This window comes from Equus quagga, chromosome 13, assembly GCF_021613505.1.
Source record: "Equus quagga isolate Etosha38 chromosome 13, UCLA_HA_Equagga_1.0, whole genome shotgun sequence".
In the NCBI taxonomy this organism is placed as follows: domain Eukaryota; kingdom Metazoa; phylum Chordata; class Mammalia; order Perissodactyla; family Equidae; genus Equus; species Equus quagga.
The window spans coordinates 10,748,154-10,773,242 of NC_060279.1; the positions used below are offsets into that span (position 1 = coordinate 10,748,154).

The 25,089-nt window shown below is 43.7% G+C and overlaps 1 protein-coding gene across 1 annotated transcript in view; it reads right to left on the minus strand.

The window, feature by feature from the left end:
• Positions 1–202: 202 nt before the first annotated feature.
• The window catches only part of TNR (tenascin R), a 78,486-nt gene continuing 53,599 nt past the window's right edge, over positions 203–25,089 (minus strand). The window contains exons 17-21 of the mRNA XM_046683020.1: positions 11,971–12,122; positions 10,437–10,533; positions 5,750–5,911; positions 1,439–1,602; positions 203–514 (exon numbers count right to left, since the gene is read on the minus strand). Of these exons, the coding sequence (XP_046538976.1) occupies positions 395–514; positions 1,439–1,602; positions 5,750–5,911; positions 10,437–10,533; positions 11,971–12,122 (695 nt within the window). The 3' untranslated portion in view covers positions 203–394. The remainder of the gene's footprint in view (positions 515–1,438; positions 1,603–5,749; positions 5,912–10,436; positions 10,534–11,970; positions 12,123–25,089) is intronic.

A 25,089-nucleotide genomic window follows, 5' to 3' on the forward strand; every position in this document is an offset into this window, starting at 1 on the left:
AAGGCAGTGACAAGAGCACGAACACCTGGATGTGGAGGGCATCTCAGAAGGAGGGCAAGGAAAGAAGGCACGTGCCTGCCACCATGACAATCTGACTCCAGCACTTGCCTTTGAATTTGGCTTTCAAGAAAACTTCCCACTTTCATCCTTGGTGGGAAGAGGGGAAGTTTAAGGATGACTGGGCAGAAGGGAGAATGGAGACCGAGGGTCAGGGCCGGGGGCAGCAGAAACCATGAGCCGCTGTACCTCAACTGATTTCCTGCTACGTCCTGCTTCCTTTAAACACTCTTATTATGTTGCAAAGCACATTACTATTACCCCCCACCCTTTGTTTCATATTATAAAATACAAAAAAATGACAGAAAAGGTCAGTTGGCTTGCAGCCGCCCACTACTCAGAACTGCAAGGACCGCCGTTTCCTCCCCGCCGTGAGACGGTGGTTGTAGGGGCGCATCTTCATTTCCACAAAGGGGATGGAGAACTCGTGGCCTTTCCAATGGTACCAGTTGATCCCCTGGGAAGGAGAAAGGTAAGCACATCAGGTCATCCTTCTCCCTCAATGTAACCCCTAGCTTGCAAAGAAGGGGAATGATGGGAGTGGGGAGTTCAAGGTGTGGATTTTGCCATTTTCCATCAACATGAAGCTTGTGGCCAAGTTCCCAACAAAGTCAAAGGAGCAGAGTCTCTTTCCAGCTTTTCTTTTTAAACATGACTGTGAACTGGGTCTTTATTGGGAATGTGTTGCAGGTCGTTCCTTATTGCCAGCTTCATGTGTTTAGCTTTCGGGATTTGCATGCACCAGCAACCAGTGTTGAATTTCAAAATCCCAACAGTATAGAAGCATTTTGAAGAGAGTAACTGTTTGCTTACTCCTGATGGAAGAGTCAGGTGGTTTCCATCTATGGTGACCAACCATCTTGGTTTGCCCAGGACTAAGGAGTTTCCCTGGCTGCTGGCTTTTCAGTGCTAAAACTGGGAAAGTCCCTGTTGGTCCAATTGGTTAGCCTATCACCCAGCCCAGACTATGGGACTTGTAGTCTCTAAGGGGAATCACAGTCCAGTTTATACTGGTATTTCTGGTTAATCCTTTCGTAGGTCACTTCTTAGGATGAAGTTGAGCCTTCATTGATAATCTCTTCATGGGATCTTCCAGATGAGGAAATGCAATGGAACTTGACTGGTTGTCAAGGGCTTCTTGGGGTGAGTTCTAGCTCTTGAGTCCAGATGCTTTCCTTTTCTTCCTCTGCCTTCTATTCTGTCCTGTCCTATCCCAGAATTTGCATTACTTTCCTTGTCATGCTAGTCCTTTCTCAAGACTCTGAGCATTCCTTTTTAAAAGGGAAATGTAAGACCTACATGTGCATTTAAAACACAAAGCTAAGGGACCGTGGGTTCCACAGCTGTGGATCACTCATAACAGAGGCAGAACTTTACCTACCTGACTGTGCCTGGATTCCCCATATTTCCCATTGAGGTTGGTCCGGTGGCAGTTCTTATACCACCAAGCCCCCTTGTATGACATGGCGCAGTTGGTAACTGCAACATCATTGTCTCTGTCCTCTGTGGAGAAAGGGCGTCCTTGATGGTAGCTGAGGGAGTCCCCTGGAAAAAAGACACATTTGTGAGGCTGTTCTATCTGTCACTCTTTTGTCAGGATTTTCTGACATTGGACCCCCTCCCAACAAACCTGGCCTCCACTTAAGGGACCTTCCACTTGCCTCTCCTGTTTCTACCCAGTTCATCAGCCTGACTATACTGAACTCTTACTCCACCTTACTCCTGGGTTCAACTACTTCTGTGCTTCAATCTCGAACTCATTTGCTCATTCCCCTGACCTTCTGCTGAGAACTCTGTCCACTCAGCTCCACCTCACCGCCCCTGTGCACTGGGACACAGATATTCATGGTTCCTTTTGTCTCTAGCGGAGACAGTGATGAGCCATGGTGACTTGGGCCAGTCTGGGTCACCACCATGTGCCTGGCTTTCTCCGTGGCTCGTCATGCCTGGTCAGCCCACACTCAAAACCCTCCATTTAGAACTTGGTGCCACATGTGAAGAAAGACATCAGAAAACAAGAGTTCCTGTTCACAGGAAACTGGATGATGAAAAAAGTCCTAACCGTGTCAGAGGAGAAGTGGTTGGGAAAACTGGGGCTGTATCTTGGGGAAGAGCAGGCTTGAAGGGGAGACAAGGTTCATGATCATTATCTCCAATATCTGATGGGCAATTGAGTAAAAAAAAATTAAATGAACTCTCTGGTGATGTATGAGAATCAGTAGGTAGAAACTTGTAAGGAGGCATAATTTGGCTAAATATATGAGGAGAAATCACCTAAATATTAGAGCCATTCACAAATGGGATAGACTGCTTGGAGATGTGGTGAGATCTCTAATCTCAGTGGCAAACAGAGGCTGGGTCTTCTCTTCTTGGGATGCTGTGCAGGGGACTCATTTGAATTGAGTATTCGAGATGAGGGGTCAGACTATAATTAATTTATAACTCTTGACCACATTTTTGGCAGGACTTGTGCTTAGAGATGTTGTGAAGGGGCTCATGCTTTTGAGTGAAAGTTATCTTAGATGCTTCTGAGGTTGCTTTAAGCTAGGAGAGACCATAGTTCTGCTTCTGTGACTTCTAAGTCCACACCATAGTGGCCACTTAATGCCTCCAATGCTTCCAAGACAAGTAAACCCTGAGGAGGATGATCTTTATTTTATGGGGATGCCTGATCCCCTCAGCCCAGTTGGGTCCCTAACTCAGCATGTCATTGTCTTTATCCCCTCTTTTTCATCTTACCCTCTTAGTCTCCAAGGAATCAGTTTTGTGTCCATCTAGAGTTAATCTTACTACCTGCAACTCATTTTTTCCCATCTCCCCAGGTCCTAGAGAAGGCAAAAAATATTTCTTACTTTTTCTTTTTTTTAATACTTTTTTTTTTTTTTTTAGCACTTTCATCTCCTCCAATCCTAAGTCATACTCATATTCCTTATCTTAAAAAGGTCTTGGGTTAATCCTACTATCTAGTGACCTTTTCTGTGCCATCAATTCCTTGACTATGTTGCCTCTACCCACATTCCTATCTTCTCATCTCCTGCTTATCCCTCTGTAACCTAGAATTTGCCCTTATTACTCCCCTGGAACAATTGTCTCCAGCTTCCACTCTAATGCGGCCTGCCACTGTTTCATATACGATCCCAATGTTGGTCCTTAGTTCCTTCCCAAATCTTGCTCCCTGTCCCATTTCTACCTCATATATCCACCTCACATATTTAGTACATTAGCTAAGTACTGGTTGTTCCCTCTCAAACTGCTGTTCAGATTTAGACCTTTCTCTTAATTCCTGGCATTAGTCAAGGCTCCTGTTATCTCCTACTAGGATTAATGCAGCAGCTCAAACTGGTCTCTGCTCTTCTCTCAGATTTACTTTATCCTGCTCATGGCTGTCAAATGAATCCTCCTACAACCCCACCTTCATTATCTACTCAGGACCCACCATGGCTCCTACTGCCCACCATATTAATACTGAACTCTTAGTTTTAAGGCCTTTTGGGATCTGGCTCCAGCCTACTCCACCAATCTTCTATTTCTTCTGAGCTCACACCCTGCCGGGGCAGCCAGGCCCTTCACGCCTTCCCTCCCTCCACATTAACTGCTCCTTCCGTGAGTTCTCTTCCAGGCTTTGCCTTCCCTGGAGTGTCTCCCTTACCATCAGGATCCCAGCCAAATGCTGCTGGTTTCATGAAGCCTTCCTCAACCACCCAGACCCCCCCTCCTCTGGACGCCCATTAATCTGGATGTGAGTACCATTTCTTTTGAGGTGAGTTACTACCTAACTGTTTCTTTTCTTTAAATAGATATTTAGTTCTTGCAGAGGCTATGTCTTACGCCTCTTAAGTCCCCACAATTTGTACGAAGAACTTCCAGGATTTGTTCAACAACCTCTTGTTGATAACTTGATTTGGAATTTTCGGTCCTAATCCAATGAGAGTCCTGGTTAGAGATTTGGATTTCTGGAGCCTTGAGAAATGGGGGTAGGAGAAGTGGCTGAACTTGGATGAGATGCCATGGGGATGGACTGTTGCCAGCAGGGCCAGTAAAAATGAGCAACAACTAAAAATAAAGGCCCAGAGAATTGGGCAATAGTGAATGCCAGAAAGAGAGGATGGGCTCTTCCTCCCCAGAGACCTGGTCTAGAAAGAACAACCATTGTGTGGAGTTGCCTGGAGAAGTGGCAGCCTACATAAGCCCAGGTTTTCATCTTTTGAGGAAGATGAACTAAATATGTGAGGTGAGAGGTCATCAGGTTGTAATTAATTTATGATGATTGGCCAAATTTTTGGCAGGATTTGCCTCTGAGACATGAGAGTAGAACTCAATCCAGCAATTCTGACCGCTACAGGGCCTGGTAGCGAGATAGAGCTGCAAAGAGGCAGCAGCCACTGGGTCCAAGGTAAACAGTAAAAAGCAGAGACCTGGAGCAGGTGAAGAGGAAGGTAGGACACGTGAGGAAGTGGGAGGGCCTGCTCTCCTTCTGTGGGAGAAATAAGAGCTGCTTTTCCACAGGCACAATTCTAATCCCATGGAATGGTTAGCATCAGGTTATTTTTGAAACGATTTAGTCTGACATTTTGTTTAATACACTCCATTTCCATGGCTGTTTTATGCCCAAAGTGTGATCAATTGCACCTTTTATTGGGGGTGCTTCAAGCAGGTCTGATTGCCATTGGGAATGACCTCCAATATGAACAATAACAAAGGAAAGTGTGTCTTCCCTTTGGAGTAACAATACCTGGCTGAGAAGAAATAATTGGACAGATGCAGTGTTTGGAAGGGAAACACCTTGATGATCTTCTCAATTCCAAGAGGCATAAAAATGTTACTAAAATTATACACTAGCATTTAGTCCTAAAATTGGAGTTAACGAAAGGACCGATAACTCCATATATCAAAGAGCAGAATATTTGGCAAAGCAGGTTTTATGAAATGTGCTACAATAGAACTCAGGAAACAGACTGACAAAGCCTAAGAAGCAGGCTTGATATTATGTGCCAATAAAACCATTAGTGCAACAGAGCTTAGAGGGAGAGTTGTTCTATTTAGTAGAAATGTCATAAGAATCTATACAGAAAACGTGACTGTGTGTGTGGCTCTTGTGGAGGAATGAAAAGAAGTGTGGCCACTGAGGAACATTTAACTGCTGTTGTCTGGCCCTTGATGGGAGTGTCATGATGACTGCTGATGGTGAGGTGGGGTCGTCTCAGAATATGAGGGATCTGTTTTATCCTCATTAGTTCAAAGATGGTTTTCTGAGATGTCATTGCAGGGGAGATTTCTACCCAGACAATGGATGATTGTGCTCTCATTGGATAAGAGCCCATATTGATTAATCTAGACAAGAAAAATAATCCTTTGCCCTTAAATTGCGCATTTTTTTTTAACTTTAAAAGCACTTTCACTGCATTTATCGCATTTTTTTCTGACTTCTCTGAAGTACAGCAAGCATCATTATCACAGTTTTCCGGATGAGGAAACTGAAGTCCTGAGAATTTGATTTCAGGTCACCTGAGTGGTTAGGACAGCCTTGATGAGAGCTGTGATTCCCGGCCCTCTGCCCTCTTCATTGGTTAGCAGGGAATTCATGAACTCTGTGGGTGCTGCCACTGCCTGGTGCAGCTCGCGCCTACAATGTGGGCATCCTGGTCCTGCCACATGCCCATTGCCCCTGGGGTCTGCTCAGGGGCCAAGGTACCTGCAGTGCCATTGTAGCCTCCTATGCGGAGTTTGTACAGGCTTCTGCTGTCCTCCACGGAGAACTTGTCGTAGTAGGCGAAGGCGGCCTCCTGGCCGTCCCGCATGTCCACGCGCAGCTCGTAGCGGCCCTGCGACGTGATCCTGTGTATGTTGTCCAGCCCTGTGGAGAAGAGCAGAGAATGCAGTCAGCTGGCCGCAGTGGCTTTGGAAATGGGAGGGAAAAGGCAACTGTGGCCTCATAACAGAGGTTATAGAGGGGAGGTGGGATATCCAGATTGCTTTTGCCCTCAGCCCTTCCCAGGTTGTTAGCAAACAGACCCTAGGGGGCTGGCCCCGTGGCCAAGTGGTTAAGTTCACATGCTCCACTTCGGTGGCCCAGGGTTCACTGGTTCAGATCCCGGGCATGGACCTACTCCCTGCTCATCAAGCCATGCCGCGGTGGGATACCACATTGAAGAACTAGAATGACCTACAACTAGGATATAGACCTATGTACTGGAGCTTTGGGGAGGAAAAAAAAAAAAAGGAAGATTGGCAACAGATGTTAGATCATGGCCAATCAGTCTTACCAAAAAACAAAAGTCAAAACCAAAAAACCAAAAAAACCCAGACCCTGCCAGATTCTGAAATTTCGCCTGCAAAAAGGCCAGCCCAGGTCTGTTGATGAATTCCCACCACAGAGAAGGTCAGGGGTGCTAATATCTAGTCTTGACCCAGTAACTGACGAGCCCTGAGCCTCAGGATTCCTGGCCCTGTTGCCCACCGTCTCCTATTCCAAACCATGGTGTGGGGTGAAAATGACAAGAGGCATCATATGGCCATGAGTCCTTTGGTGTGGGTGATAGGAAGCAAGAGGTAGAAACACTGATCAGAGGAGGTGAGGGTGGGCCCTAGGGGTCCAGGATACCTGGACAGCCTACCGTCTCCTGGTAGCCTGTGAAGGGGGTTCTCACTTTCATTACACTGCCTCTCCTCTGCCTCCGGCCCTCCTGAGGCTCCCGTTACCAGGTTGGGGAATACTCTCGCCTGCCTCCTGACTCCACTTCCTTTCTCTCTGATACCTGCTACAGCTAGCACTGCTGCCTCTTCACTGGTCTTTCCAGGTAGTTACCCTCACTCACTCGCTCTCTTTGGCCTCTCAGCTTCCCAGGCCTTGGTCCAATAGATTCTTGTATGTGCAAACCTCTGGGAGTGCAGAGTTCAGGTAGAGCCCAGATTCTCCTTGGTGATATGTTCTCGTATGTATTTTCTTTTTTTTTTTTAAGTAATTTTTTGGGGATTATAAAGGTTTATAACATTGTGTAATTTCAGGTGTACATTATTGTTTTTATCAATTCCCAAATATACTTCATTGTGCTCAGCCCTAATAGTCTAATTTTCATCCATCACCATATCATATGTATTTTCTTGGCTGCTTGCCCTGGCTGGCTGTGCTGGGCAATTTTGACCTATTTGACCAGACTTGGAGCCACTCACCCTGCATTGCTAGTCACCTCTGAGTCCTCCTGGTCTCTGTCTGCCTACAGAACTGGGATCCTCTTGCTTTGCTGTGGCAGCTAATGTCTACTAGAGTATGCCCTGATTTAGAATCAAAGAATTGCAGAGATGGAAGGGAATTTAGAGATGACTTAGGCTAGTCTCTGTTTTGTGGAAAAGGAGGCTGGAACCCACAGAGGTGAAATGATTGGTCGAGGGTCACCTGGATCTTTCTGCTTCCCTATCCTGTTTAAGATTTAAAGCATTACCTTGACTATAAGTCAAAGGCTGTTTGACTGCTGTTTGCTGGGTTGCTGACCCTAGACTTGTGCTTGTGTGGATGAACTGGAGCCTGCTGGTGCCCTGCCCAGATGCCCTGAATTGAATGGTGGCTGCATCCCTCAGCTGATAAAAGTGTTGGCTGCTAATAACTGACAGCTGCTTCCTTATTGGATAATTGCCCTTGACCAAACGGGAGTCACTTCCCTCTGGAAGCTACACTCTCCCTCCCCCAAGCCTTGGGGCAGACTTCCATCAATGCCTGATGTGGGGGGTACAAAAGCCCGGTCCCCTTGCCCTGGTGGGGACCAACTCTGAGTAGCAATTCATGCTCCAAAGCTTCCCTGAGGATCAGACTGAAGTTAGTCTCCCACCAAGACCCTATGTTTGTACTTTCCCCTGCTCTATCCTGCCTTCCCCATTCCTCTTCTCCTGAGAGCACTCCCCCGACAAGTCACTCGAACAAGAATCCTGGTCTCAGGCTTTGCTTCAACTTACGACATAAACCATGGGTCATAATGTCACCCCCAAGCTGAGGATTGCTGCCACAGTACACATCATCAAGCTGTGCCTCTGTTTAAGAGGCCTCACTGGCTCCCTTTTACCTATGGCCGTAAGTCAAGACTTCTCTTCTGCACTTTAGAACCATAATGTGCCCTCATTCAACCCACCTACCATCATTTTCTTCTTTCCCTGACTTGCACCCTTCCTCTGGTTGGATGTTTTCTTCACTGTCCCTTTGCACAGGTCAAATGGATCCCTGCCTCCCCTCCTTTCATGTCCCCTTCCCTCTTGCATTCTTCCTACTCATCCCTCAACGCCTTCTCCATGAAGCTAAACTCTTCCTTGAATATCCATGGCTGTCTTGTTGGTAGCTCATAGGTCGGTACAGAGTTTCCCAGGGCGAGATGGCATTTCTGATGAAATGAGAAATATTTTGGGAATAGGATTAAATAATTTTGGACATATAGGGAAAAAGGTATAACCAAATTCTATCTCTTTCTTAATACATTAAGGAGAACACTTACCCCTGATCCTAATCTTAACTCTCAGTCTCAATTTGGTTCTAGTACTTTGTGGTTTAACACCCAAAACTTTCTAATCTCCATTTTTAACACCACCACCAGCAGCAACAACAACAGACTTGGAGCCTCTGTACTGATCTGTCATTTGATAATTTTAATATTGATTTGTTTTCATTGCATTTATCTTTGAGGTTCCCTTTTATTTACGGTACACGATAGTTCTCAATTTTCATAAAACAATAGATTTGATTAAATAAAACAAGTGATATATAGAAAATTTAAGTGCATGATGGTTCAGATATTTCACAGATATGACAAAAGTTGTGAGAATGTCACACGGTGGCTGAGGTTTGGGAAACGTGAGCACTGTCTGCTGTGGGGGCATTAATTCATGTGCATTACACTTGTCTCCCAAGGTGTCTGCAAACTCTTAGAAGGCAAGGATATTTTCCTATTCACTTGACATCTCTCTCTATGTTTGTGTATGATTTTTTACCTTATTTTTTAATATTTACATCAGCAAACACAGACCTGGGCATCTAATAGGTTCTTAGTAAAGTCTTGTCATTGGTCGACTGATTGATATAAATATCTTAGGGACCTACTATCTCCAGTCACCATAATAGGCAATGGGGTTAAAAGATGAATACGATGTGGTCCTAGCTCTGAAGCAAGTTTACACAGTACAGTCAAGAGAGACAGAAAGGAAAATGGACACTGTGATTGGGGCCACAAAGAGAGAGTAGCCGATTCTCCCACAGGCAAAGGGTGATAAAAATGGGTAGGATATGTTCTATGGAGGAAGAGATGTGTATTTGGGTCTCTGAATATGCACAGAACAGCAAGGTGCATAGGGGAGGGAATTGTCAGCTGGCACAGTGGTCCTCGCAGAGGCGACATTAGTAGTTCTAAGTGTTTGGAGTTTGGTGTTGGGTTGGGTTGAGGTAGTTAGTGGTGGGAGCAGGCTCCAGAGGTATGTTACAGTGGGCCTTGGACCTTAGCTAAGGTGTTTGGCCTTCACCTGGTGGTGACAAGGAGTCATTGAAAAGTTTTACAAGTGGGGTTAGCCGTCACTCAGATTTTGGGTATGAGGAAGATGATTCTAGTGGCCATGTGGACAATGGGTGGTTCTGGCGGTAGGGAGGCTAGTTAGGGGGTTGTTATAGGAGCATCCAGGAGAAAAACGATGAGGCCTGGATGAGTTAGTGACAGGGGAGACAGAGAGGAGACCACAAACATAAAACACAATTATTCGCCTTGCCTCCACCTCCCTTTATAATCACTATGAAAACCTCACCCAGAGGGAGATGCAGGTAAGAATGAATCTCTTGCTTTCTGGGATTGGCTCCACAGCTGTCTGCCTAGGGTGGGTGTGTTTACCTTCTCACACCAATTTGGTTCTCAATCGACACCTCCTGCTTGTGTGAGACCTCAAGGAAATTGCCGGTCACCTCTAATGCCATTTTCATTTTTTCCCTTCCCTTCTCAAGTCAGGTAATAACACTCCTCCAAGGAACTAGAGCAGCGTGACTGCCTCATTTCTCTCCTGACCTGCAGGCTGGCCGGCTGGGCCTGGCTTCTGAGAGCTGACCAGCCGGCCTGTTGCTCCCTGCGTCCCCTCCCCCGCCAGGCAGCTCACTCCCTTTGTAGTTGCCTCATGTCAAGATCCATCAGCATAAGAGACTATTAATGAGGATGGGAAGAGACAGAGCAAAGAGGAAAACAACACAATAAGATAAAAACAGATCAATAGTGGAGCCAAATGGAGCAAGAGGTACTGAAAGCAATTCACGAGCTGTCAACTTCTCAGCGGGGTTTCGGATAATCCCAGAGGGACACAGAGAGGAGGGAGGTGGACAAAAAGCCAGAGCTGCTCTCCAAGGGAAAGCAAAAAGGAGGCATTACCCAGCCAAAACTCATCCTCCAGGTTCCCGAAGCCAACACGGTACTCAGCCCATTTCCGGAAAAAATCTGTTTGGCCATTCTGCCGCCTCTGGAATACCTGTGAAGAGAAGGAGTAAGCCACAAAGAGATGCTAAGGAAAATAAACTCTAATGAGTAAAGTTGCTATAACTGAGTGTGATATCTGCAACGGCAATGACGCTCCCATAAGGAACAGGGCATACAGAGCTGGGGATTTTCACAGCAGCTTTTGCAGGAGATGCTCAGAGCCCTTCTCTTGAAGGGCAGAGGCCCCAGATCAATAGGCCAGGGTGTGATGTTGACACTAATTTGCATCCCTGCAATGTAGAAAGGATTCAGGGTACACATCAAACCCCCAAGCAGTCAAGGGAAATAGGCTTGGCTCACAAATTAATCTTTTTGCACCACGGAATGCACGAGAAAGCAGAAGAATGGGACCAGCCTCAAATCAGCTCGTAACTGTCGTCATCCTATTGCAGGCAAAGGAACTGCATGTCATTCACTTTCCAAGCTAAGTGCTAATTTCATTTAACCTCCAATACATCAGCCTCGGCTTCAATTTCTAATTATGTTTTAAGAAGGAGGCACAAATATGTCAGAAACATAAAAGAAAATGCCTCCCAAGAGTAGCTGTTATGAGCACAGCTACTATTTAACTCCATTCAAAAACTATCCATTTTGCATCGTGAAGAATCCGGCGCTGCGTATTAGTAGCACTGGAAGGGGGATCCACAGGAGGGCAGGCGGAGGGGCTGGCTTTCCACCCCCACCGACTCAGTTAACACTGAGCTGCTCTGGGGCCAGGCTGCCGGAACTCTCCCACCTGCACAGGGGCCAGCACTGATAGGTGGGACCATTGGTGAGGTTGCCCTTTCTCTTCTCTGTGTACTGCCCTATCAGACATGGGAGGGGGGTGGGGACAGGAAATGGTGTCTCTCTTTTCCCAACCACTAGTGTTCCCTGAAGGCTGTGACAGCTCTGGGGAAGAGCCAGGGAGGGGAGGGAAGGATGGGACCAGGGTGGCCTTTGTAACTAAAGGTGACTATCCATGTTCTGGCCCTCATCTGCTCCTCCATATGCAATCTTCCAGTAGAAAGATCCTAATCACCTCCCCACAGAGGCTCACCTCCTCCTGCAGAGGAGTTGCCTGCTCTCTTCCTTTATTATAGCTATGGTCTTCAGCAGGCAAGACCCCTGGGCCTATGTGAGCCCCTAGTCCCCTTCCCTGGCACCCTCCTGCATGAACTGTCCCGGCAGAAGGTGCAGTCTTTCTAGGGCCCCTTCATTGGGCCGGGCCAGTGCAGCCTCACTAAGCTTCTTCTTCCTGGGCCTGGCCAAAGCTAGGGTTGGGCTGCTGAACAAGAGCCCTTAGGGCAATGAAAAGCCCTAAGTTGGACATATTGGGGGTGGATGAAGGGAAGGCCAGAGGATGGTGAAGTCTGGGTCCATAGGTGCTGAGCCAGGTGGACTAGAAGGCCAAGGATGTTTGCATGCATGGGCAGCCGCATGTACTTACAATCCAGCCACCCCCGTCCGTGGTCATGTCACAGTAAACCTGTAACTTCTGGCTTAGCTCTCCATTGAGGAAGATGGTGTAAACCCCACTCAGAGTGTCTCCATTCATCAAATGCTGGGCACAGTCTTGAGGATGCGGGAATATCCGGCCCCCTGCACACAAAAAGAGGCAATTTCCAGAAAGAATCCACTTTCCCACTATGCATCAGAGCCTGTTGGATCAGAGAAGGTTTTAGAGAGCCTCGTGATGCTTCATCAAGAGCTGTAAGAAATCCTCACTGGATCTCAAACTGTGTGTGGGAAGCCTGCATCATCCTGCATCCCCCCTCTTCAACTGAGGCTGGATTTATCATGCAATATACAGTCTCATGGGATCTGAGGACCAAAGAACTGGGTTCACAGTCTGGCTCCTCCACTTACCTATTTGTCCGGCTTCGGGCAAGTGGCCTGAATTCCCTGGGCATCAGTTTTCTCACCAATAAGATGGAGATAATAAACACACTCCCCCACCCCCAACGGTAAAGGCGTGTGATTGCAGTTACTGAGTGGTTACTCAGGCCGCCATTACAGACACGTGGGCCACAATAGATCACTGTAGGGCCCACCTTTCAAGAGGACGAGAGGCCCCTCAGCCGAGCTTTCTGCCTTCTTCACAGCAGCAGTAAGGAATGCCCAAACACGCTCAGCGTTAGCAAGAAGATGGATATCTCTTCCTCATGCAAAACAATCGGACTGGACTAAACAATCAAATGGCCATGTTTCACAGTTCAGTTTAAGTTTAAGGAGAGGGCAGGGGAAATAAATTGCTCCTCATCTTTCAGAGAGAACAGCCCAATTTGTAGAACAGTATCTAATTAGCTGAAAGAGAAGCTTAAACCACGTGTCTTGAAGAGCTTAGCTTCAGGGCAAATTTTAATGCTTAGCAGGCAAGCCAAGAAGCAAAGATCTTGTGGGAGGAGCTTTTCTGGACTGCAGGAGCTCACAGAGCAAGTAAATGGCAGAGCTTGCCACGTGAGGGAAAGCAGCTTAGGTGCTCTGTAAATACCACAATCTTCTGGGTCAATGAAGAGTGTGGTGTGGTTGATGTGGTTCTGCCCCCTGCAACCAACCGTAGCAGAGTCAGGAAGAGAGGCCTGGGAGGGACCTCACGGGTCAGTCCCTACAGTCTCCCCTAGTGGCAGAATCAGCGCACTGCCGGTGTGACGGAGGGCCATTTGGAGAGTCAGTCAGTGGGTCAGAGCAGGTGACAGCATAATGCTACACAAAGAAGGTGACATAAAAATCCTGCTGAATGTCCAGGTCATCTAAGACCCCTGTCACAGATCATCAGTGAAGTAGCCTGTGTCAGGAACAGGTTGTTGGGGCTCAGTAGATTTTACGCAAGGGCCCTCCGGAGATCTGTTAACACCTCCTAGCATGAAGACAGTGCAGCCTGCTGCCACACTATGGTCAAGGGCGTTCCCATTTAAGGTAGTTTAGAACAAAGGCATCGCCTCCTTCAGGCATGGTTACACCAGGGAATAGCAATATATTTCTGTGGAACTTGCATTCTATAAAGTATGCCTTTATTTCCATTCAGTTCTTGCAAGAGACTTGAGAGGAAGGCAGATTGTTACAGATCAAAGACTTATTTTGCAGAGAAGGAAACTGCACTCAGAAAAATCACATGACTTCCTCCGGTCACTTGAGCTCAATTTTCAGACCCAAGTCAAGCGCTTCTTGCACTCTGCTAAGACAGGGAACATAACATATGATACAGTTCATTGGGTCTCCATCTCTCCACAGCAAAGGATTAATGTCTGTATCTATCTTATAAGCATATAAAACCTCAAAGGTTAAAGTTAGCTCAAAAAGTTCTAAATAAGTATCTTTACCCCCCAAAACTGATTTCCTTAATAGCTGCGGAAAAGCTCTTAACTTTCATCTTCAGCATGTCCTGGAGCTCGTTAGGGTCCCTCATCCCACCTGTCCCTAGAGGTCACGATTCCGTTTCAGGGGACAGGTGTGAGCGAGCTCCTTCCCTTCTCCCTGTTGCTTTGGGAGCTCTGTGATTATTTGGTTATTTCCTGGCTTCCAGGTCATTCTCCACCTGGTCTCCGGAGCAACCAGCCTGTCTGCCTTCCTTTCTCGCCTCGTCTCTCACTGCCTGAGTTTCTCATTTCAGAAGATCTGCACAAAATGTTCCTGGTCCTCAGCTCACTCCTACCTTATGCACGAAGAGCCCTTTCTCCTCAATCAACTCAGCCCCAAATTTCCTCCCTCTACCCAACGTGTCCCCAGCGGAATATCTTGCCCCAAACCTCAAAACGACAACTTCAGACAAATACACATACAAAAGCAAACCAAACTTCAGAATAGGTAAATAAATGATATTATACAGCCTTCTTCACATTGATAATCTAGATTATTTAACGTTTAATTATAGGTACTTTTAAAAGACTCAACGTATGAATTGCTTTAAAGGTAGACCTACCCAAGACAAAAATCTGAGATGACCCGCCCTGGAGATGAGAAGGTTTTTAAATATCTGAAGGACTGTTATGTAAAAGAGGGATTCATTTGTTAAAGTCAGAAAATGGGAATAAGATCAGTTTAAGAAAAAAGTGTGACCTAAGGGGTGTCAAAAGTTTGGACGGGATTAAGGTCCCAGACTGCACCCTGGGAGAGGAGGGTCGTGCTTCCTTCCTTCCGGCCCCGGGGTGCGCGCCCACCAAATGCGTGCGGGACCACTGTGTAGCTGCTGTGTGTGCTTGCCTTACTGTTAACAATTGCAAGGCCACCTGGTTGTGTATAGATTTGATTTACTGTAATTTAGTCTGTGGCATTAATGGGAAGACAATCAACAAGGTTTTGGCTGGTGCAGAATACCAGGAGCAGCCATCTGGGATTTTCACATCCTGGGCGTTGGGAGAAGACATGACATTTACCGTGAAACCACGCCTCTCCACCCGCCTCCAGCCCTCAGTGCTGCCAAAGTTTTGCCTCGCACCTCCAGTCCTCGATCAAATTATTATTCCTTCTCACCAGATGAGAGGCTCACTAATTGTTCCCAGATGGGAAACTTTATTAAAATTCTGATTCCTGGGTTCTGCAGTAGACCTGCTGAATCAGAATGTCAGAGGGCGGGTGTTGGGGAATCATGTTTTCCCAAAGCTCCTCGGATGAGTCTGAAGAGCAGCTGGATTTGAACTCCACTGTTTCTCTGGTACATTTTCCTCTTCTCAGAGAGGCCAAGAAGGGGAATTAGTAAGCTAGAGAGTGCCCCCAAGGGGCCCAGTAGTCTGCTTTCTCTGCTAGATGCATATGGCTGAGTGGATAAGTAGACTGAGTGTCTCGGTCCCATTCTCTCTCTCTCTCTTTCTCCTCTTTCCTCCTTTCTTTCCCTTTCTCCCTTTCCTTCTTTCTCCCTGTCCTTCCCTCTCACTTTCTCAGTAGGTATGTTTCGAGTGGGCTGGTCCCCAAATTTAGACTGGGTGAGAGGGGGTAAGAGACTCTATTTATCCTTGAGTTTAAGCCTGTGTTCCAGTTTTTACCGTGAAGTTCTGCCTTGGGGTTGTTGGGTTTGGGCTTAGTTATTAATGGAGAACACCCTGACTCCTGTTCTACTGTGCTCACTGCATGTCTTCAGACATTTTTAGGGGATGGTCAGGACAGATTTCAGGCATCCCTGGCTCTCTGGATGTCATACTCTCTCATATCATCAGAAACTCACCTTTAACCTTAACATAGATCATCCCACTAATTTTTCCCAAGGCAGAAATGTTAGGCCCAAGAGCAAAACTGAGAGGCTTTCTTTCTTTTTCTAGTACAGGCTGTGGTGATCACCAAGTTAAGGGGAAAGCAATGCCAAGTGATCAGTGCCCTCAAATGTCTCACAGTTAAGTGTTTCTAGAGGTAATTGTGAGATCAACAGGACTGGGGCACTCACCAGAAGAATTGCTCAGAAATTGGTTTGTTTTGGGCATCTGGAGGCTGGATGCTGATTAGAGTGAAGTGCGCTACGTGACCAACAGCAAAAACAGATAGTCCCCAGCCGGCTGGGAGTGAAGGAAGAGACTTTCTCTGTCCCTATCCTGACCCTGACTTGCTTTGTATTCTTGGATGCACTCTTTAAAATGGTCAGAGTCAGTGGCTTTGGCGAGTGTCTGCCCACTTCCCACTCTTATGGCCTTAGCATCAGGACCGAAGCCGTGATGTCAGTGTCTGTTTCTGAGAACAGCCTTGGCAGGCCTCTCTGCAACTGCAGAGTGAAGTCTGCTGCTCCATAGAAGCCCAGGTGAGACCACCTCTGGCCACCAGCACTTGGATTTTTCCCCCAGAAGTGAGTTTGTGGTTGGCAGGTTTGTGGGGCACAGTCTGAGGCTGTGGACAGGGCAAAGGTATCAGTTCAGCCCACATGGGCTGTCCAGCCTAACACCTTAGGCTCCTTCACAGCATCTTCCAGTTCATTTGCCTGTTTGTTATTTTGTGTATTCATTCAACAAGCATATAGGAAGTGTCTGTTGGATTCTAATTACTGGGCTAAGAGATGGGAATATAAAGAAGAGAAAGACACAGTCCCCTCTTTCAGGTTGCTCATACTCTGGTAGGAGTAACAGACAAATACACTCCTAAGTTCGAATGCTCTGGAAAAGAGATAAACATAGAGAGCTATCAAGACATGGAAGTGCACATGCAATGAAGCCTGGGGCTGGGAGGGTGGGGGTGAGCAGTGGAGCTGAGATTAGCAAGTGTGAATCAGAAAGTGCTTCTTCTTTAGGAATGATGTAGAAGTTAGCCAAAAAATTGGTGGAAGAAGGGTGTTCCAGGCCTGTGGAAAAGCATGGCCCATTTGGGAAACTGCAGGTTTAGGCAGGAGACAAGAGCAAGAGGTGGGTTGGATGGATGAGGGAGAGCCTTGGGGAGGTAAGAGCAACTGGATCACAGCATTTAAGAAGTTGGACCTTCTCTTGAAAGAAACAGGATGGAGAGTCCATTGATGGACTTTAAGCTCAAGTTTATAGAAAGATCATTCTCACTGTGGTGTGGAGAATAAACTAGGCAGAGGTAAGGCTGGAGGTAAGACCTCATGCAGGAGGTATAGGGGGAATCCAGGAAGGAAAGTGACAACAGTCTTTATGGAGGTAATGGGAATGGAGAATCTGTGGAGAAATAGACAGCATAGATGTCTTCATGTTGAGCAGAGTTGCTGAGGAAGGTCTTTAAGCTCTGCAGACGGCCTGCCTTCTATTCACCAAGCGCAAATGCAACAGGCTTCCAAATCTTCCCTTTGAAGATCAGCTAAAGGCACCCAAATAGCAGAGAAATGTTCTGACAAAATTTGCCTTCCTATTCCTCGGACTCACTTATATCAGGAGACTCAATTCCATGGCAGATTAGTTGGTCACAGACTGGCAGCTGCCAGCCTGACCCTTCTCTGTGGTTCTTGATTCAATATGGCGGAGAGGGCTGGGTGATGGTAATGCCTCCTACCTGCTCTCTCTCTGCCATTCTGGCAACACTTGCATCCATTCTCCATATTTTAACCAGAATGATCTTTTTATAATGCAGATGTGATCCTGTCTCATCCTGTCTCTCACTTGCCGAAAACCCTCTACTGGCTTCTCCAATGTAATGGCTCCAATTAGAATAAAACCTAAATTAGAACAAAATCTAAAATCCTTACCATGGCCTACAAAGCTCTGCATGCTCTGGCTCTGCCTTGTACTCCCCCTTTCTCACTGGCTTTCTTTTAATCTGTTGAACAAGCCAAATTTATTCCTCCCTGGGGGTAAGTAATGACCCTTCCCTGGGCCGGAAATGCCCTCTTTGTGTGATTCAGTCTCGTCATTCAAGTCCGGGCTCAAATGTCTCAGCCTTTTCTGACTGCTCTAGTTGAAGTCAGGGTTAGGATGGGGGTAGGAAGTAGCAGGTGACAATCAGGAAAGTCTTCCTGTCGTAGGAGTTAGCTCTTCACACCCGTTTCTATTCCATTACTCTGTTTATTTATTTTTTTATAGTGTTACCACTATTTGAAATGACCTTACTTCCTTCTTTCGTCTATTTCTCACTGCCTCATCTCCTTGAATGTAAGTTTCAGGGGGGCAGTCATCTGGCTTATCTTGTTCATCCCTCTATCCTCAGCACTTAGAAGAGTGTCTGACCTACAGTAGATGCTCAACTCATATTTTTAAATGATGCCATGTGAGCACTATATCCCCCAATGATTATCCAAAGGGGAATTAAAGTTAGATTTTCTGAAAAAATTTGGGACAACATGATTAAAAATGAGACAGATCAAATTCTGCATATAGTGACATATAAGGTCCTTCTATAAAATTCACAATGTCATCTTGTAACCTATGGCAGATTGTATTACTGTTTGACAAAATTCATTGCCCTCCCTGTAGAGGGATTGCACATCCCTTCCTATTGAATAGTATGAACAACTCCATATAAATAAATTCAACAGCTTAGGCGAAATGGACCAACTCCTTAAAAATCCCCATTTACCAGAAGTCACCCAAGATGAAATGGATGACCTGGGTAGTACTATAACTATTAAAGAAATTGGATCTGTAGTTAAAACCCTTAGAAAAAGAATCTCCAGGTCCAGGTGGCTTCACTGGTAATTCTACAAACATTAAAAAAAAATATATCACCAATACGATCCCTTATACAATTTCTTCCTGAAAATAGAAGAGGAGGGAGCATTTTCTAACTCGGTCAATAAGGTCAGCATTACTCTGATACCAAAACCAGATAAAAACAGTACAAAAAGGAGAGAGGGTAAGTTAGAAGATAGTCTTGAAGTTCTGTTCTTGCTTCTCCCCTGGTCAGTCACAGAGTAATCATTACCTACCCCTTCACATGTACTTGCTTCTTCTCTAATACACACATTACCAGAGAGAGCAGCTGAGAACCCCAAAGGAACATGAGCTCACAGGCCAGAATATCCATTCATTAAACAGTAAGACTACTGTGAAAGAAAGACCACAGGCAGTCTGACATCAATCATCTGAGGAAGAATTATTAGAATAGATGGACCAAGTTTAAATTAAGCATGATAATTTTTTAAATTTAATTAATTTATTTAAGGAGGTAAGGAAAGATATTAACAATATGAAAAAAGAACAGAAATCTTAAGGAATTAAGTAGAAATAGTAGGTATGAACAATGTAAGAGTTGAAAGTAAGAATACAACAGATGGGATGAATGAGGGAGATAGATATGGCTGAAAATAAATAAATGAATTGGATGATCAGACTGAAGTACTCTGAAAAGACTAAAAGTAAAGATAAAGAGAAAAAAAACATAAAGAAAAAGCTAAGCTATTTGGAGGATAGAATACACATTCCAACATCTAATTAACAGAAGTCCTGAAAAGGGAAAATAAAAACAAGAGGAAATGTTTAAAGAAATATGTCTCAGAATTAAAGATAAAACACTTCAGATTTAAAGGACTAATAGAGTGTGAAACTGGAGATGAAAAGATAAATGAACTCCAAGACATATATTGAAGTGTAGATTGTCAAAAAGAAAGAAAAACATTCTAAAAGCTTCTAGAAAGAAAGAGCAGACTGCCTACAGAAGAACAAAGATCAGATTAACATAGACTTCTTAATAGCAATACTCCATATGAGAAGACAATGGAATAAAATTTTAAAATATGAAGGAAACAAATATTTGAACCTAACATTTTATATCTCTGATCAAATTGCAATTCAAATGTGAGGATACGGTAAAAAAAAAAAAAAAGAACAACTTCCTCAGGCATATGAGATTTCAGAAGTTTTGCCTTACAAAATCCTGTACTGAAAATGTAGAGTAAGCACACAGCTAAGAAGTGACAAATGCTGAGATATGAAAAGTAAGGGTGAGTAAACACTTGAGTAATATTTATTATTTTTGTCTTAAACCAAAGGCTATAATAAAAGAAGAGAAAAAAGAAAGCCTATTCATGACAATCCAGAGCCAAAATGTAAACGTGGTTTGTCTGGGTGGAGGTGAAAGGGATGGGTAGTAAGGAGGAGTCCAAAGGGATTTGAAAGCATGCTCAGGTATTCGGATTGTTAGAGGGAAGATATTATGTTGATATGTTTAAGAAATCAAGAGAGATAAATAAAACTGAATATGGATCTTAAATCTAAAAGCTGGTTCTCTTAAAATATTTAAGAGAAATAAATCACTGGCAAGATTGATCAAGAAATGAAGAAGGAAGTTGGAAAAACCAAAATGAAAAAGGGAAAATAGCTATAGATACAGTAGAGAATAAAAAGTCTTTTGAAGATTTTTATGCTACTAAAATCTAAAACTCAGATGAAAGGAATAAATATCTAGAAAGTTATAAAGGGTCAAAACTGGTGCAAGAAGAAACCAAGAATTGGATAAATAATTAGCTAAAAAACTTCTAAGTATTAATCAGACATCTCACATTTCAAAAACAAACAAAGAAACAAAAGAAAACAAACAAACCAACAACAAAATATGCCCAAGTGGTTTTAGGAATGAGTTCTGTCTTAAGTTATTCCAAAAAAGTGGAAAAAAGAGTGAAAGCTGTCCAGTTTTTTTTAATGAAGTTAGTGAAACATGGATTTCAAAACGCAATAAGTGGGGCCAGCCCCATGGCTGAGTGGTTAAATTCATGTCCTCTGCTTTAGTGGCCCAGGGTTTTGCTGGTTTGGATCCTGGGCAAAGACCTAGCACCACTCATCAAGCCATGCTGAAGTGGCGTCCCACATAGCAGAACCAGAAGGACCTACAACTAGAATATACCACTATGTACTGGGGGGCTTTGGGGAGAAGAGGAGAAAAAAAGAGATTGGCAACAGATGTTAGCTCAGGTGCCAATCTTTAAAAAACAAAACAAAACAGAACAAACACAATAGGGAGGTATGTACAAGAAAAAATTATAAATTTCATTTATGATTGTAGATGTGAACAGCAAACAAAATACTAGCTAATCAAATCCAATGGTGCATTAAAAATCATATCCAGGTGAGGTTTCTCCTAGTGATGTAAAAAAAACTATCAAAAAAAATCTATCCATGTAATTCACCTCATCAGTAAGCTAAATAATAAAAATCATGTTATTAATTAAATTGATGAAGAAAAAAGAGATTGATGAAATTTAACAACAAAATTCATGACAAAAACTCTTAGAATAGAAAAAAATTCTGTAACAACACATATTTTGAATTTCAAACCTAAGCAAATAATATTCTTGTTTATTTAAGGTTAGCTAATTATATATTTATTTTATTTTGGAAAAGGTTAAATAACTTTTTTTTAATCAAAAAGGAGTTTAAAAATGAATACTTAGCAAAAATTATGCAACATGAAGCTTTAGTTGCATTCTCTTTAAGAATGGGAACAGGGCAATGTTACCTAATATCTCTGTTACTGTTTAATATAGTTCTGGAGGTCCTAGCTAATGTGATAAGAAAAGAAAAGTAAATAAGAGGTATACGAATTAGAAATACAGAGATAAGACTATTGTTATTTGTAACTGATGTAAAACATTTACCTAAAATATTAACATGAATAAAATAGATAATTAGGATTAATAAGAGAGTTCAGCAGCGTTGCTAGATATGGGATCAATATACAAAAACCCATAGCATTTTTCCATATCAGCAATAACCAACTAGAAAATATTTTTAAAATTAAGTAAAAGTCATCAAGCAATAAAAAATTACAAAGTGTTCAGAAAATAGCCAAGAACATAAAGAATGTTATATAGAAAAACAAAATCCTATTCAAGAATGTAAAGATGATTTGAATAAGTGAAGATACATCATATACTTGTAGAAGAGATGACTTAATATTATAAAGATGTCAGTTCTCCCCAAATTAATTTACAAATTCATTGCAATTCCAATCTAAATTCAAGTTGAAGTTTCTTTCAGGGAAGTCGATAAACTTATTCTGAGATGCCTATGAAAAAATAAAGGCCACCAAACAGCTAAGTCAACTTTGAAAAAGAAAAGTGAGGAAACTTGTTCTACAAGCTATTAAGATATTAAGTCTTAGATATAAAAACTCAATGTACTGTTGGCAAAAGAACAGACAAATAGACTGTGGACTCGAATAGGGAGTTCAGAGTTCAAAGAGAGATACACCTACATATGGGAACTTAATATACAATAAACCACCACCAATCAGTGGAGAATAGATGGATTATTTAGAAAATGATAATGAGGAAATTGGCTCACTATAGAAAGGAAAATAAAACTGTATCCTTACCTAATACCACATAAAAAATAGATTAAGTATAAAAACGTATATCTAGAAAGTTAATAGAAGAACATATAGAAGAATACTTTTGCATCCTGCAGGCAGGGAAAGACTTCTTAAGAAAGACTTCAAAAGCCCAAATAATAAGAGCTAATACTTATCTAGCACAGGAACCCTGGTAGAAAGATGGACAAACTATATGAACAGGCAATTTACAGAAAAAGGAAATTTGAAAGTCTAGCAAGCTTATGAAGAGATGTTTAAACTCAGACTTGTTATTATTCAGAGAAATTCAACTAGAACAATGAAATATCAATTATGCCTATTAGACTGTCAAGAATTACAAAGCTGAATCATGTCAAGCCATTAGGAATGATGCATGTCATTAGGAAATAGGAGACCTACTGCACTGTTGGAGGGAGTCTAGACTAGTACAGCCATTTAGGAGAACAAAACTTAGTTAAACTATGTAAATACATGCCCTATGACCCAGTAATTCTTCTTCTGGGTGTATATCCCAAATGCATTGCCCCACTGATTCATAAGTGGACACATACAAGGTATTTACTGCAGCACCATTTGTAGTGGTGGGAGGATGGAGACAATCCGATGTCTCTCTTTGGGAGAATGGAGAGGTAAAATGTGATGAGTGCATACCATGCAGTATTTTGCAACAGTTGGAAGCAAAAGACTGTACACATGCATAACAACATGGATAGATCTTAAAAACAGTGCTGAGTAAAAAATAGGAGAACTGGGAATGAGTTATGTCATCCAATACGATTTACACACATTTAAAATATGTTATACTCAAAGCAATTTTACAAGGACACATTTTTAAAAGACACAACAAAAGGATACAAATTTAACACATCAAAATGGTTGCACAAAGAAGGTGGAAGAAAAGATGGGGGTAAAAGGAAATGAATGAATAAACACAGAGAGGGACCTTGTGGAGACTGACATTAGCGATATGAGATAAACTGAGCAGTATGATGAGTTCACGCTTCTCATCTGACACCCATCCATCTGCCTGTGTTGGACATGCATGGGAATGTTTTGTTCAAATGGGAGGCTGAGTGCCTACCTCCTTCCCGACAGTCAGGTCCTAAAGAAAGAAGAAGGTGAAATTCTCCTTTGAGGGGTCTGCATGTCTCAATGAAGCAAGAACTTGAGCTGTTTCTAAGTAGCGGACAAGAGAGAAGCCCCTTCAGTTCCCTATCTTGGTGAGAGGGAAGTGTGGCCCATACAAGCAGTGTGGTGTAGACAGACAGCAGTGGACGGCAATCATTGGGCTTTCCTTTCCAACCGAGAACTACGTGGATTTGCATGATCCACCACCTATTGTCCCAGAATCCAACGTTTGCCAATCTTCATTAATATTCATAACCTCAAAACCTGAAGCTTGTATTAGACTCCTGGAGTTTTCCTAAAAAGCCTCAGAGAGCAGCTCAGCCTGGATGTGGATAGCAGGGACTGGAGCAAAGGCAATAAAGAAAACTCATTATCCATCTCTGGGTACCTCAGCAAATGATTGTCTTCACTTAACCTCAAGGTCAAGACAACCTATTTTATAGCGTTCACTGTCTCTGAGGACAAGCTTTAGCGAGTACCTTGTTTGCTTCTTACAGTATTAAAAGAGACAATGAAACCTGCCTCTCAGAAGATCATTTCACCAAGTCCCTGTTGCTCTGTGGGGAATATTTGTTTCCTCATTTATATTCATGTCTCTAAAAGACAAGCAGACCTTGGATGAAATTTCGGGTGACAGTAAATTATAAATAATGTATCCAGAGTTTTTTATTTTCCATACTTCTTGTATTTAATTCTCCCCAGAGTCTTGTGCAAACACCAGAGACAAGAGGACAGGAAGCTATTATCATGATGGAAAGAATGAAATGGGCTTATGTTATATGGCAGTTATGCAACAAGGGGAGATATCTTGATCAAAGGAGGTTTTGAGGTTTTGTGGGGGCCAGTTCTCTTTTCTCTCTCTTTCTCTCTATCTTTTATTTTTATTTTATTTTTTTAACATCCCAACTCTTCCGGATCATTAAGTAGGCATCTGCTTGAAATGAGTTTCTTTTCTTGGCCCATCCAGGATGAGATGAGGGTTTGTCAGTGGATGGTGGCCACTTTGGGGCCCAACTTTAAGCTCTTTTGTTCCATAAGACAAAGCATAAAAAATGCTTAGAACGATCAGCTGAGATCAGCCGGTCCTAAGAACAGGATATACTGCTAAGTGGAAAGCTCAGGCACCGTCAATGAAGTCAGGAAGGATGCTGGTTACTAGAATGAAATTAGCCTCCAAATCCATCAGCCCTGATTTGTCATCATTTAGGATCCCTGGTGTTCTCAGACCTCTTGCTCAGCAGGAATAATTCATGGAGTTCAGAATGGAAGCGCTCCAATCTTTCAAGTAAGTGAGGATACTCTGCTATTTGTTTTTGTTTCTTTCCTTTCTTCTTTTTTTTAGGCAAAAAGGAGTCCACAAAGGGAGCCTGCTGGGTGTGCTATGTGGCTGCTGGTGTGTGTGGGAAGTTAGTGCTAGTCCTGATAGAAGGACAGGGAGAGGATGGGCTGGGATGCGCTGACCGTGAGGGTAGGCTCCACAAATGGTGCAATCAGGCACTGGTGCTGCTGCTGCAACCACTCTTCCCAGAGGAAGCCTGATCTCGGATCTTGGGAGATCTATGGGGGCCAGCAGAGGAGTCCTGGGATGAGAAACACCTGGGGGCCCAGGGCGCTGGAGGCCCCTCCTCCCAGACTCCTCCTTAAGGAGTCTGCCTCATGCTGCCTATCAAGCAAACCCCAATCTTTCTCTTCTTGGCAACATCCTGATCCCCATACTTAGGATGCTGGTACCCTTGTATTCTCTTCCTCTTTAATAAAGCTTGCTTTTGGC